At 39.6% G+C, this 12,500-nt stretch overlaps 1 protein-coding gene across 2 annotated transcripts in view; it reads left to right on the top strand.

Moving 5' to 3' along the window:
* LOC143035857 (agrin-like) overlaps window positions 1-12,500 on the top strand; it is a 986,526-nt gene that overhangs the window by 748,180 nt on the left and 225,846 nt on the right. For both annotated transcript variants that reach the window (XM_076202950.1, XM_076202949.1), the window contains exons 4-5: window positions 1,702-1,917; window positions 2,387-2,599. In XM_076202950.1, the coding sequence (XP_076059065.1) occupies window positions 1,702-1,917; window positions 2,387-2,599 (429 nt within the window). The remainder of the gene's footprint in view (window positions 1-1,701; window positions 1,918-2,386; window positions 2,600-12,500) is intronic.

Genomic DNA, 12,500 nt, shown 5'->3' with positions numbered 1-12,500 from the left:
TTCTCGTTTTCTTCTAACATTTGAAATAAAGTTACTGGCCGGATTGTGGTACATCAAAAGCTTATGATCAAGCTTATGATCAAGTTTATGGTCGCCTTTTTATATACTTTTTACTCTTGTCTCTACATTTGATTGTATAAGTGTTTATCTTTCAAAAATAGCATCTGCTGTTTCCCTAAAACTTGTTCATAGCATAAACTTTAGCTAATAGACTGCCGAATTTAATCATGTAACTAGCAGTCTTTATATTGATTAGAAATCTTGCCATCATAGACCTTTGCTTCTCTCTGTCTCTATAGTAGAATTTTTTTTGTAGTTTCATTAGGTTTCTCCTCACCTCGGACGTCGTTTAGTTCCAGGATATCACGAATGAAACAAACTCTCCAGATTGTGGATTTCTGTAACTGTTCTGACGTTATGTATATAGCCCCTCATCTTCATCTAGTTGTTCCATGGCCCAATACTTGCATCTACTTGGACACTGATTACATTTGGTGAACCAATGCCTTTAAGCACACGAGGCAATTCGGTTGAAACTGTAGGTGGTAATTATCTATCAGGAAAACCCGTAATAACTTGGGCTGCACTATCTATGTTGGGTTAAGATGTTATAGCAGTATAATCTCACCTTCTCTTCACACAATTTCTAGTTCAATATAGGATGCCCAACAAATTATAATGTCATTATGACAGTATATCATACATCTATGATGATTTTTCATGTTTGCCATTCGGGACATGCCAGAAATATGTTTTGCAACTGCCAGTGTGTGCGAGGTGATCTTTGTTTCATCTTTTGTTTAGTATGTGTGATCCTGGAGAGACTTTTCTAGCTTACATAGTTTTCGTAGTTATTTACATAAGAACATAAGAATAAAAGGAGACTGCAAGAGACCATAAGGCCTACACTAGGCAGCTCCGTATCCATCACCACCTGTCATCCCCATCCATAAAGTTGTCTAATCGTTTTTTAAAACAACTGATAGTTTCAGCGCTTACTACATGGTTGCTAAGTTTATTTCATTCATCGACCACCCTATTAGTAAACCAATTCTTGCCTATTTCCTTCTTAAATCTAAATTTGTCCAGTTTATACCCATTACTGCGAGTCCTGCCCTGTTGTTTTATTATGATGACCTTGTTTGCTTCACCCTTGTTATAGACTTTGATCCACTTGAACACTTCTATTAGATCACCCTGCACTCTGCGTCTTTCCAGAGAGTGTAAGTCTAGGTGCCTAAGCCTCTTTTCGTAAGGCAAATTTCCGAGTCTATGTATCATTTTGGTCATTCTTCTCTGTACTGATTCTAGTGAATTTATGTCCATTTTGTAGGACGGAGACAAAAACTACCGCATAGTCAAGGATGGGTCTAACTATCGCTAGATAGAGTTTAATAATTATCTCTGCACTTCTATTCGTTACCGTCCTAGCAATGAAGCCTAATGTACTGTTAGCTTTATTTCTGACGCTAATGCACTGCTTCCTGGTTTTAAGGTCCGGACTCACCAGAACTCCCAAGTCCCTCTCGCACTCAGATTTTTCTAAAAATCTAAAGCCTAACCACCAGTGGCAAGGTGTAAACTCTCGAATAGGAGACCCAATAGTTAAAGAAATTGTAATCTGTATTTCATTTTCATTTCATAATTTAGCTTATACAATGCTTATATAATTGTATAACCTTGTTTTACTTGCCCCTGCAGTTGAAAACCCGTGCTCAGCAGTGCGTTGCTCTGGCGGTAAACAGTGCGCCATAAACCAGTATGGCGTTGCCATGTGCGAATGTCCACAATGGTGCCAACCAGTGGTCATCCCTGTATGTGGCACTGATGGCATCACCTACAACTCCCTCTGCCACCTGGAGAAGGAAGTCTGCACCCGTCAGCTCTCTGTCAGTCTGGCCTACGTAGGCATGTGTGGTAAGTGTGCCACATCAGCTTATAATCTATCCATAACCATTCTCCACTCACTCCTTTCTCTTGACTTCTCCCTTTCCTGCTCAACAGACATTTCCCTTTTTACTCAAAGCCCCCCTCACCCTATCCGTCCATCTCATTCTCGGTCTTCACCCCGCCCCACACGTTTACGCCAGCCACTCCAGTCTTCCACATTATTTTTGACTGCTTTTCCTCACTTATCCTTTCCATGTGCCCAAAACATTCCAGTATTCTTGCGACAGCCCTATTTACCACCACTCTATCCACTCCTGCCCGCCTCCTCACCTCCTCACTTTTCACCCTATTCATCAACTTGATCTCAAACACATTTAAAATTCTCCTTTCTGCTTCTTTAGATTCCAAGTACAAGCTTATACAGGATGAAATAGTGTAGATGCCGTCTATACTATGTTTGGTAACGTGTTTGCCAATAAAAACACTAATTTGACAGGTTCGAGAGGACCGTGTGAGGGACAGAAATGTGAATTCGGGGGTGTCTGCGTGGAGCGCTACGGCCAGTCGGAATGTCGGTGTCCTGCATGTATAGGGGAGTACAAGCCAGTGTGCGGCAATGACCACGACACCTACGACAGCGAATGTGCACTCATCCAGCATTCCTGTCTGTCTAAGACGCATATCGAAGTTCAGAGTGAAGGAAAATGTGGTAAGTATTTTACTATGTATAAAGAGTGCACAACCAACTACTGTTTTGTTAGAACATAACAGTATGTATTATACATCTCTTCATAACCTTTTAGGTAAAGTTCCTATGGGGCACATGTAACTCAATGATTCAATACACCTTTAATAATAGTAGTAGTAGTAGTAGTAGTAGTAGTAGTAGTAGTAGTAGTAGTAGTAGTTTATATATATTATGTAGTAGTAGTAGTAGTAGTAGTAGTAGTAGAAGTAGTAATAGTAGTAGGTGTAGTAGTAGTAGTACGTGTAGTAGTAGTAGTCGTAGTAGTAGTAGTAGTATTAGTAGTAGTGGTAGTAGTAGTAGCTGTAGTAGTAGAAGTAGCAGCAGCAGTAGTGGTAGCAGCAGCAGCAGTAGTAGTAGTAGTAATAGTAGTAGTAGTAGTAGTAGTAGTAGTAGTAGTAGTAGTAGTAGTAGTAGTAGTAGTAGTAGTAGTAGAAGTAGTAGTAGAAGTAGTAGTAGTAGTAGTAGTAGAAGTAGTAGTAGTAGTAGTGAGCACAACGGTGTGTATGGTATTCGTCACTTAAAGCAGAAATATTAAGATATTTTAAGATGTATTAAGGTACCTTATCGCCTTTCCTAAATATTTGTACTTATTTATTTATTTATTTAATTCTGTTATTTCTTATTTACTTATTATCATTATTTCTTACTCATTTATTCAGCTAAATTATTCTTTATTTATCTTTTTATTTATTTGTTTATTTATTTACTTATCTATTTATTCATTTATCATCGTTCTTTACTATTCTTTCATCTCTTTTTAAATTTTAATGCATAAAGCATGAATTCACATATTTATCCTCAATATCCTCTTCATACAAGCCTGGATGCATTGATAAAAAAACAACTATAAATTATGACTTGTATCTCTTTATCTTTGCCTATATCTCCCTCATATCTCCCTCGCTCCCTCACGGTCCTCTCCCCCATCTCTCTCTCTCTCTCTCTCTCTCTATATATATATATATATATATATATATATATATATATATATCTGTTTCTCTCTCTCGCTCGCTTTCTTCTTCTCCCTCCTTCTGTCGTTCCTCTCCTCTCCTTCTCTATAAAAAATATTCAAGAGCCACAAGTTTAGAGCCAGGATTTAACGGGAGCTCCAGAGCATGGTGGGGTAGAGATAAATATGATATAGGAGACTAGACTGTGTAAAGTTCACACAGGGCATTTACACAAGCCTGATTTTAAGGTATACTTGATGAATAATTGTAGAGATAGATATAAGCTCAAAAATGTAGATAACCGCAGATGATGCGTTTTGTCAGTGAACGAGAGATAAACAGCTGTTGACCATACAGGTTTATTTACTAATTCGTCCGTATGCAAAATTTTGGTTCGTGAGCGGTGTCTAGCATGTCAACATGCAGCTAAAGGCACAATAAGAATTTTATGACCTACAGTAGACGTTAGTCCCCTCTTCCCTCTCCCCTCTTCCCTCTCCCCTCTTCCCTTCTCCCACCCCCTTTATCCCCCCGCAGCCCAAGAGAGCCGATGCTAACCGCAACCCACCCGCTAAACCCCTTCCTATTTTACAATCCTTATTCTCACCCCATCTTCTCTTCTCCATCTCTCCTTTTCCCCTATCTCTCTCTCCCTTTGTATCCTCTCCCCTCCCATCTATCTGCTTTCCCCCTCACTTGCCCTCTCTCTCTCTCTCTCCCCTTATTCTCTCTCTCTCTCTCTCTCTCTCTCTCTCTCTCTCTCTCTCTCTCTCTCTCTCTCTCTCTCTCTCTCTCTCTCTATCTATCTATCTCTATCTCTCTCTCTCTCTCTCTCTTTCTTTCTTTGTTCATCCACCTGTCTCCCTCTCCCACTCTCTTTCTCCTTCTTTCGCCTCCTCTTTCTCTTCATCTACTTCTCTCATCCTTACTATTTCTCTCTCAAAATTCTCTCCCTCTCTCGCTCTGTCTCTGACACTTTCTCTCTATTTCTGTCTGTCTGTCGGTCTCATCCTATATCTCTCGCTATACATATCCACCTATCTATCTATCTATCTATCTATATACTGTATATATATATATATATATATTTATGTATATATATATATATATATATATATATATATATATATATATATATATATCTTTCCCATTCTCTCTCCCTCACGCTGCCTCTTACTTTCTTATCCCCTCCTATCATCCACCTCCTCCTACTCCCCTCCTGACCCCCTCTCCCATCTCCCTCTCCTGTCCTCCCCCTCCTCCCTCTCCTTCCTGTCGCTTAACTTCCCTTTGCGTTTCTCTCCTCCTGTTCCCTCTAAATCTATATCCATCATACATAACTACTATCAAATCTCAAGCCCTGGCTCTCTTTCCCTAGCTGCCCCTCGCATTATATATGCGCAATTGCATTCGCGGGCACCCCTACCTCTCTCACCCCTCCTACCTAAATGCTTTATATATATCTCGCTATCCTACGCTTTCTCTCAGACCTGCATGAGTTCTCTTAGATAAATATGAGGTGAAATTGTGATCTATTATGTGAGAGCTGGGTACTGGCAAACCAGGGGACGAACATAAAATGCCAATTGGAAGTATTTAAACTAACACAGAGGCTGTGCTCTGGGGCTGGCACAGGTGGGGACTGGAAAGTCTAACACTGTCCATTTAAGTCACCCAAGGACTAGGAGTCCCACCCAGATGGTCGCCAAAACATGCTGCGTTTGTGCATCTGCACAGCAAAATTGCAGACAATGCGCATGCGTCAAAAGTGGAAGGAAATGCACAAACTGCAGAAGAGGAGGGGATTGCAGAAATCAAGAGAAGCAACAACCACCGGAAGCGGGGAATGGTGAAATGGGAGAAGATATGTAGAATATGGAGGATGGGAGCGATGCGATGGAGATTAATGTGGGTGGTGGTCATGTGAATAAGAGAGACTCAGAAGAGGGAAGTGATCCCACGAACTTGAGGTCGGAGGACGAAAGCCCACGTCATCAAGAGCAGCAGAGTGGGAGAGAGGAGGGAAGGTTCTGGCAGACAAGGCACCAGCCCAAGGTTAAGGAGTGGCTGGACGATGCATACAACAGGATACTTGCCTTATCCCAGGAAACCTCTTCACCCCGCTTAATTGCAATGCAATTAAAGGCCTAATAGAGGAAATGACCCATATATCATCTTCCTACGCCCCGATGGTATTCAAAACGTTAGTCATCCTTCCACACCTTACATGTCAGAGGACCCACAGAAAATCTAAGCACTCGGAGAATGTCCAGGCATTGCAACGGAGGATGGAACAGTGGGGAAAAGGAGAAGTGGAGCAACTGTTGATGGAAGCAGAGACTATCCAAGAAAGACTCAACAAGAGCACCAACAGAAAGAAAAGTCCAGAAGACAAGATGAGGCAGGGAAAGGTTTCTGCTGCCATGAGGTCGTTTGCAGGGGAGAATGAAGACCCTGGAGTTCTACCCCTAAACGAGGAAATGCTAAAGACCCTGAGAGCAAGACCAGCAAACCTGGTCTCTAAATTCAGTGGTGACTACCTCCCACCCCACGAGGTACTCTTTCACAGCATCACAAGAGAAAGGATCTGGAACCTTGCTCTACACACCCAGGGAGCGGCGGGACCATCGGGCTTAGATGCATCTAGATGAAAATGTCTCCTTAGGACCAGCCTATTTGTAACGGGAGCGGGGGGACTGCAGGAGGCCATCGCTGGTTTGGCGAAGAAACTGGTGACTGAAGACTGTCAGCACCTGGAGGCATACACAGCGTGCAGACTTATCCCGCTGGATAAGAAGCCTGGTTGTCGTCCGGTTGGCATAGGCAGTATTGAGAATAATAATAGGAAAGAATCATCATGGAAGTCGCAAAGGAAAAAGTTAATGTGGTTGAAAAAATATTAATATCTGCACTGGGGACCATTCAGTGTGTGTGTGTGTGTATAACACTTACCCACGCGTACATACTACCATTGCATCATCATAGCGGGGATGGGTTGAGCATAAGATTCGTGTATATTTATGTAACCCGAGCATACAAATATAAGAAACTGTGCTCAACTTATATCTCTCTTGATGGCGCAGTTGTTAGAGTCACTACCCACTTGGTACATCGTAGCTGAGTTTGAGTCCTTGGTTTCACTACGTATCAGGTTCCGCATATGTCTCCGTCGAGCGCATTGTCAGTCTCGATTGTGATGATGTGGCATTAAAGTGAAAAAGTTAATGTGGATGAAAAAAAAATAATATCTGCACTGGGGACCATTTAGGGTGTGTGTGTGTGTGTGTGTGTGTGTGTGTGTGTGTGTGTGTGTGTGTGTGTGTGTGTGTGTGTGTGTGTGTGTGTGTGTAACACTTACCCACGCGTACATACAACCAATGCACCATCATAGCGGGGATGGGTTGAGCATAAGATTCGTGTATATGTATGTAACTCGAGTCTACATATATAAGAAACTGTGCTCAACTTATATCTCTCTTAATGGCGCAGTGGTTAGAGTCACTGTTCCCTTGGAACATGGGAGCTGAGTTCGAGTCCTTGGCTTCACTACGTATCAGTTTCCGCATATGTCTCCGTCGAGAGCATTGTCAGTCTCGATCGTGATGACATGGAATTAAAGGGAAAAGTTATTGTGGTTGAAAAAAATTAATATCTGCACTGGGGACCATTCAGTGTGTGTGTGTATAACACTTACCCACGCGTACATACTACCATTGCACCATCATAGCATTGTCAGTCTCGATTGTGATGATATGGAATTACAATGAAAAAGTTAATGTGGTTGAAAAAAAGATTAATATCTGCACTGGTGACCATTCAGTGTGTGTGTGTATAACACTAACCCACGCGTACATACTACCATTGCACCATCATAGCGGGGATAGGTTGAGCATAAGATTCGTGTATATGTATATAAATCGAGCATATAAATATAAGAAACTGTGCTGAACTTATATCTCTCTTGATGGCGCAGTGGTTAGAGTCACTGTTCACAAATATAAGAAACTGTGCTCAATTTATATCTCTCTTGATGGTGCAGTGGTTAGAGTCACTGTTCACGTAGTACGTCGGAGCAGAGTTCGAGTCCTTGGCTTCAATACGTATCAGTTTCCGCATATGTCTCCATCGAGCGCATTGTCAGTCTCGATCGTGATGTCATGGAATTAAAGTGAAAAAGTTAATGTGGTTGAAAAAAGATTAATATCTGCACTGGAGACTATTTAGTGTGCGTTTTTGTATAACACTTACCCACGCGTACATACTACCATTGCACCATCATAGCGGGGATGGATTGAGCAAAAGATTCGTGTATATTTATGTAACTCGAGTCTACATATATAAGAAACTGTTCTCAACTTATATCTCTCTTGATGGTGCAGTGGTTAGAGTCACTGTTCACTTGGTACGTCGGAGCTGAATTCGAACACTTGGCTTCACTACGTATTAGTTTCCGCATATGTCTCCGTCGAGCGCATTGTCAGTCTCGATCATGATGACGTGGAATTAAAGTGAAAAAGTTAATATGGTTGAAAAAAGATTAATATCTGCACTGGAGACCATTTAGTGTGTGTGTGTATAACACTTACCCACGCGTACATACTACCATTGCACCATCATAGCGGGGATGGGTTGAGCATAAGATTCGTGTATGTTTATGTAACTCGAGCATACTAGTATAAGAAACTGTGCTCAACTTATATCTCTCTTGATGGTGCAATGGTTAGAGTCACTGTTCACTTGGTACGTCGGAGCTGAGTTCGAGTCCTTGGCTTCACTACGTATTAGTTTCCGCATATGTCTCCGTCGAGCGCATTGTCAGTCTAGATCGTGATGACATGGAATTAAAGTAAAAAATTTAATGTGGTTGAAAAAAATTTAATATCTGCAATGTTGACCATTCAGTGTATATATATATATATATATATATATATATATATAAACTGTATATATATATATATATATATAAACTGTATATATATATATATATATAAACTCGCCTCCACAGTCTATATATATATATATATATATATATATATATATATATATATAGATATGTATATACATATATGTATATATATATATATATGTATGTGTATATATATAATATATATATATATATATATATATATATATATATATATATATATACTTTTTATGAGCGTCGCGTATAAGACTCAAACCTACCGTTCTGACGCCAAGAGCCTCCTAAGACAGTGCCTTAGACCGCTCAGCCACTGATGGTTAAAAATCTCTGAACTCGGAACGCTACTGGTTTCCGAGATTAAGAAAGCTCACTGCTGCCTCTTGGAGTCAGAGTGGTAGGTTCGAGTCTTATACGCGACCGCCATGAAAAATATCTGATTAATGTCGCTGTTCACTAGCGATTTTTTTATGTGATTACAATGGTAAAAGCGTGAAAGTGATTCGTTCTGGTCCTTACCCACTGCTACGAGTGTGGTTGGCTCTCTGGTGGAAAAGGAATATGAATAGCAGCAGTGATCTTTCCTAATCTCGGAAACCAGTAGCGTTCCGATTTCAGGGAGTTTTAGCCATCAGTGGTTAAGCTGTCTAAGGCACTGTCTCAGGAGCCTCTTGGCGTCAGAGCGGTAGGTTCGAGTTCTATACGCGACGGCCATAAAAATTATCTGATTGATGTCGCTATTCACTAGCGAATTTCTCATACACACACACACACACACACACACACACACACACACACATATATATATATATATATATATATATATATATATATATATATATTTATGTATATATACGCGAATAAATCACAAAAACACGTGATTCACAAAATGTGTAATAAAACCACTTGGAAAATAAAATGAAAGGTGACCGAACGTTTTCGTCTATTCAAGACATTTTACCTTGAAAATGTCTTGAATAGACGAAAACGTTCGGTCACTTTATCTTTTATTTTCCAAGTGGTTTTATTACACACACACACACACATATATATATATATACGGTATATACACACACACACACACACACACACACACACACATATATATATATATATATATATTATATATATATGTATATATTATATATATATATATATATATATATATATATATATATATATATATATATATATATATAATGAAGATGGAAAAAGAAGTCACTGGTCTAGTTACGAGTTTTTGAGTTTATTCCTGACCAGTTTTGCTCTAAGCTTCTTCAGGGGAATTTGACTCTGGGGTGAAGCTGGCTCTGTACATAGTAAGCATAGGGCCGCGTTTTCTCCTTGGAGGTGGGCTCCGTTTGTTATTTTTAATACAGTGCACAATAATTTACAATGTAGTTATTTAACCATAGATGTCAGATATTGTATATTAATGTACACTCTATTAAAAACAATAAACGGAGCCCACCTCCAAGGAGGAAACGCGGCTATTTTCTTACTATGTATACCGCCAGCTTCACCCCAGAGTCACATTCCTCTGAAGAAGCATAGAGCAAAACTGGTCAGAAAACTGGTCAGGAAGAAACTCAAAATTTCGAATCTAGATCCGTGACTTTTTTCCCACCTTTATCAACTTTACACAATGTCCCAGCATATATACATATATATATATATATATATATATATATATATATATATATTATATATATATATATATATATATATATATATATATATGTGTGTGTGTGTGTGTGTGTGTGTGTGTGTGTGTGTGTGTGTGTGTGTGTGTGTGTGTGTGTGTGTGTGTGTGTGTGTGTGTGTGTGTGTGTGTGTGTGTACATATATACACGTGGAGTTAAAGACGACAGAATTGTTGTAGTTATTCAATTTTTCTTTGTATTCTCGATTTTCCTGTGGTTCTTTGTGAGAATCCCATCTCACAATCAAAGAACCACAGAATCATAACTACATCAACATATACTACAGAAACATCTTTACTCGTAATTACAAGAAATATGAAAAAGTTATTAAGGATACCATTCATAAGAATTGCCTTCCTACAAATGAGAACAACAAAATCAGAGTTCTCATCTACTACAAAAATCCTAAAACTTCCTCTCTGATCATAACAAACAATTTGTCTAGGCGATCAGACTTCACATCTAAAACTAATGTAGTGTACCAATATTGTTGTTCTACAGGGGATTGTAAGCCTCTCTCTCACACCTACATTGGTTTTACTAGATGTAAAGTCAGCCGTCGCCTATCCTTACATCTACAAGAGGGAGCTATAAAAGAGCATCATAAAAATTTACACAGCGCTGTACTCAGAAGGGATGAATTGATCAATAACACCAAAATTATTGGATCGAGTGATGACCCTAGGAGACTACAATTACTCGAAGCCTTTCACATTAGAGACAAAGCTCTAGTCATTAACATCCAGAGCAATTTAATCTCTACTATCCCATTATATAGAAATAAAAATCCCCCTCCCTCTACCCCCGCTCTCCCTTCACCTCCACCTCCTCTCTCACCCTCGGTGACCACACCCGCCTAACACTCCCCTTACCCCCAACCCCCTTACCCCTTGACCTCTGAGATCCTTTTTCTCTGACCTCTTTTGTCTGACCTGATCTTAGGCCTATATATACATCGGTCAACCCCGACTTGTCACTTTCTTTCTCTCTTCCCTTTAAACGTAAGTCTTCTTATTTATTTGCACACAATTGTCAGCTCTACTATATATATGTAACTTTTGTCACCATTACTGTAACTATGTACTTTTTTCTATTTCAATTTACTCTTGAGAATGTCTTCTTTAAGACGAAACGTTGAACTCAAATAAGAAAAAAAAAATAGAAGAATATAGATACTTAGTTTCAATTCACCCGGTTAATGGAAAATCTCTAATCAGGAAAATCGAGAATACAAAGAAAAAATTGAATAGCTACAACACTGCTGTTGTTTTTAACTCCACGTGTATTACTGAGAACCTGGTCCCTTCCTTTACTAATATGTATACATACATATATATATATATATATATATATATATATATACATGAAGGACTACTATTATACAGAACGTGCACACCCAGATTCCTGGCTCCGCTAGCGGAGACCATTGCTTTCTTTGTAACATAACATTTTATATTGGACAAATATATCAAAACTAGAAACCTAACATTGTATATAGGACAAATCTATCAACTATTGACTTATTCAATGCAGTATAAGTTAATATAAAATTTTATAGTGATATAAAAAATTATTTTTAAGGCACTGTTATGCTTTGAAATACCAATTTTAGCCGGACTTATCATGTGTTATTGTATGAGGTTAGTGGAAACTTTAAAGGAACCCAAGTTGCTGTTGTTTTACATTTTACAAAATGGATTATAGTTAAACCTTTGTAATTGCAAACAAACAAACATTCACACAAATATACAGACATAGAAGCAAAAGCTTACCAGACTGCAGCGATTAATCAGCGAACCTGGCCTTCTTTACAGAGGTCTGGGGAAGGACTGCATTCCTCTGCTTTACTCTTCATTTACAGTCAGTGTCACATCTGTGGTGCACCTCTCAATAGAGACTGCATCCTCTAGGTCAATTGTAGTCCCCAAGCAGGTATGTTCCCTCGACACAGGGTGGACATCGATGGGCTGGAGGTTTACGGCAGCATATCTCGTGAGGCGTTGCTTGCATGCGGAGAACACATCCCCAGTGGTCATAAAAGAGTTTGCACACGTTGATTGACGGTAGACTGAGAACTCCCCCTCAAGGCGGTCACTCTGGATCTCACGCAGCAGGACATAATGGAAGTCAGCGTTTCTGAACAAGTAGCGGCAAATGGTAATCAGTCCCTGCATAGTCTGCACTAGTGCATTTTTTGGTGTCATGGGTGAAACACTTGATTCGATTTGCTCTATGTCCTGAAGAAGCCTCCTGGAAAATCAATAAGAAAGTCTGCAGGTTGGTTGACT

The sequence above is a fragment of the Oratosquilla oratoria genome, chromosome 19, assembly GCF_046742065.1.
Source record: "Oratosquilla oratoria isolate Oo_2021 chromosome 19, ASM4674206v1, whole genome shotgun sequence".
Taxonomy (NCBI): Eukaryota; Metazoa; Arthropoda; class Malacostraca; order Stomatopoda; family Squillidae; genus Oratosquilla; species Oratosquilla oratoria.
Note: the sequence above shows the minus strand (reverse complement) of the source record. Positions and strands in the feature narration are given on the sequence as shown.